Below are 2,431 nucleotides of genomic sequence, written 5' to 3' on the forward strand. Positions count from 1 at the left end.
TGCGCCTTCACATCACACCGCAGACTTGGCCATGTCACTCTTCTCAAAGACAACTTTGGTTGCAAAGTAAATGGCTACGAGGCCGAAACCAGCAGCTGACACCATGTAGGCAGTCACCGACTGCGTAAACTGGACGATGGAGCCCATGAAGAGGGAGGGGACAACCTGAGAGAGCAGGAAAGCACTGTCCAAAATAGCCAGGTCCAGGCAGATCCCTCGGCCGGGAGCCACCGGGTCCGGTTCTCCCACCATCATCCTGAGGGAGACGTCGCAGGGGGAGCTGACGCACAGAGCTGAGCTGGCAGCTGGGGCAGGGGAGGAAGAGGAGGAGGAGGAGAAGAGGCTCCCACCGTGTCCGTTCTGGTAAGGCAGCTTCTGGCTGGAAAGCAGCCCTTTGGAGAAAGAGGATTTCTTGTCCGGGCGAGCTGCAGCTTCCTCCTCTTTGCTCTTGTATTTATGCAGGAACACCTGAGGGAAAGAAGGAGGGCACGTGAGGAGGAGCAGGCCGGTGGCGTGGAGCCCAGCAAGCGAGGTGGGACCCCATCTCTGTGCAAGACAGAGCCACGCGGTGCTTTGTGTGTGCTGGGTCAGGCTGTCAGAGGCGGGCAGAGCCCACAGCGAGCCTGAGGTAGGATCCGCACGTGAGACGGGCTCCAGGAGCCATCCTGATGGTCCCCAGGAGCCAGCCCTGCTCTTCCCGCCTGGCACAGGGTTCAGAGCGGCCCCGACCCATCACGGATGTGGCCAAGTGGCACCTCGGGTGTGCTGGAGCCCAAAGGCAGCCCAGGCTCTGCCTGGGGACACTGTGCTGAGCTTCCTCAGGTCACCTTCCTCCTGTCACCTCCTCAGTGGTGCCAAGGGAACCTGGGCACCAGGCACAGCTCACCCCATCCTGAATGAGCTGACCCTGCAGGACAGAGGTGAAGGGCCAGAGCCCACTGCGGGTGTACCACAAAGCCGGCGAGTCCACTCCAGAGCAAGCAGAAGTGTTCAGAGCTGGGAACCCAAACCCTTCCTGCAGAAGAGCCCAAAGGGCAGACAACAGAGCCCTGGATGCATGGGCACTTCTTAACACCTGGAAGAGACACAGTGCTGGGAACTCAGGAAAGACCCTGCCCGACCTGAGCCTCCGCAGCCAGGCTAGAAAAGGGGGTGGGAGGAAGAAGAATCTTCTTCTTCTCCTCCTCTTTTGCCCCGCTCTGCTCAAGCTCTGCGGCCTCTGGGGCAGGGCTCACTCGAGCAGTATTCGCCCAGAGCCTCTGGGTCCAAGAGCTCTCCCTCCACATTCACACCAACGAAGACTGGACAGTCGTGTGTGGCCAGGGAAAAGGGTGCAGAAAACCTGGGGTGTTCGCGGTTACGCACGAGCACTGGTCTGCGTGGGGCAGAGCAGGTAAGGCAGGTCACGGAACCCACGCTCCACGTGGGGAGGTTCAACTAACAAAGCAACAGGGGGAAATGAGCACGTTTGAGAGCAGCCTCCCCGCTGCGAGGGCCTTGCCCCAACCTGGCCAGAGGTAACGGGAGCTGGGGCAGGAGTGTGGGCACCCCAGCCCCGTCACAGGCCACCCCAAAGCTGCCGGCAGCCTGGGCACCCACCCAGCTGCACCCAGCCCTGCCCCGTGTGTCAGCCTCTGCTCGTGCTGCCCCAGGCCACGGCTGCACATCCGGGGCACAAACAGCTTCAGATTCAATCACAGAAGAGAAACCGGATGAAAAGCACTTCACTAAACAGCAATCACCCTCCAAAGGCTTTACCTGGGCTCTGCTCAGCTGCTCACTGTGCCCTTCAGCTCTCTAATTGTGCCTCGGATCATGACTTTACGCTCCAATGCATCAATCCAGGGCTGTCACTTATCTTGTGTGGAGCTTAACCCCCCCACGCCTGCTATTGCTATCAGACTTCAAAGCAACGCCAAACGCAGCACAGAAAGGGCATTGTGTGAGCCAAACCAGGATGTCCCCCCCACTTCCAGCCCTTCCTATTTGCCACTGACGCCTGCAGAAGCCTGCTCAGCTGCCCTGAGGGCTCATGCCATGTTTTCTTGGTTTCTGTAATGATCCAGGCTGGGACTTCACAGCTACGAGTTCTGAAGGGGGGTTAATACCTAGTGTGGAGAATTCATTTAAATCCAGAGCAAGTGACTTAAATCCACACTCACAGGGATGAGCTTAGTGAGAACTTCTGCTTTAAAATCACTCCTTGCAACAGGATCCAACCACAGGAGTCACAGAAGCCTCAATCAACAGCTTCACCTCAGAGAATCGTGGAACGGTTTAGGTGGGAAAGGACTTCAGATCATCCAGTTCCAACCCCTGCCATGGGCAGGGACACCTCACACTAGCCCATGTCTCCCAAGGCTCTGTCCAACCTGGCCTTGAACTCTGCCAGTGATGGGGCAGCCACAGCATCCTTGGGCAATGATAGCGT

At 58.3% G+C, this 2,431-nt stretch overlaps 1 protein-coding gene across 1 annotated transcript in view; it reads right to left on the reverse strand.

Moving 5' to 3' along the window:
- Positions 1 to 12: 12 nt before the first annotated feature.
- Positions 13 to 2,431, reverse strand: part of SLC45A3 (solute carrier family 45, member 3) — a 6,805-nt gene continuing 4,386 nt past the window's right edge. Inside the window, exon 4 of the mRNA XM_010019725.1 lies at positions 13 to 468. Coding sequence (XP_010018027.1) covers positions 13 to 468 — 456 coding nt within the window. The remainder of the gene's footprint in view (positions 469 to 2,431) is intronic.

The sequence above is a fragment of the Nestor notabilis genome, unplaced genomic scaffold, assembly GCF_000696875.1.
Source record: "Nestor notabilis isolate BGI_N333 unplaced genomic scaffold, ASM69687v1 scaffold30018, whole genome shotgun sequence".
Classification (NCBI taxonomy): domain Eukaryota; kingdom Metazoa; phylum Chordata; class Aves; order Psittaciformes; family Psittacidae; genus Nestor; species Nestor notabilis.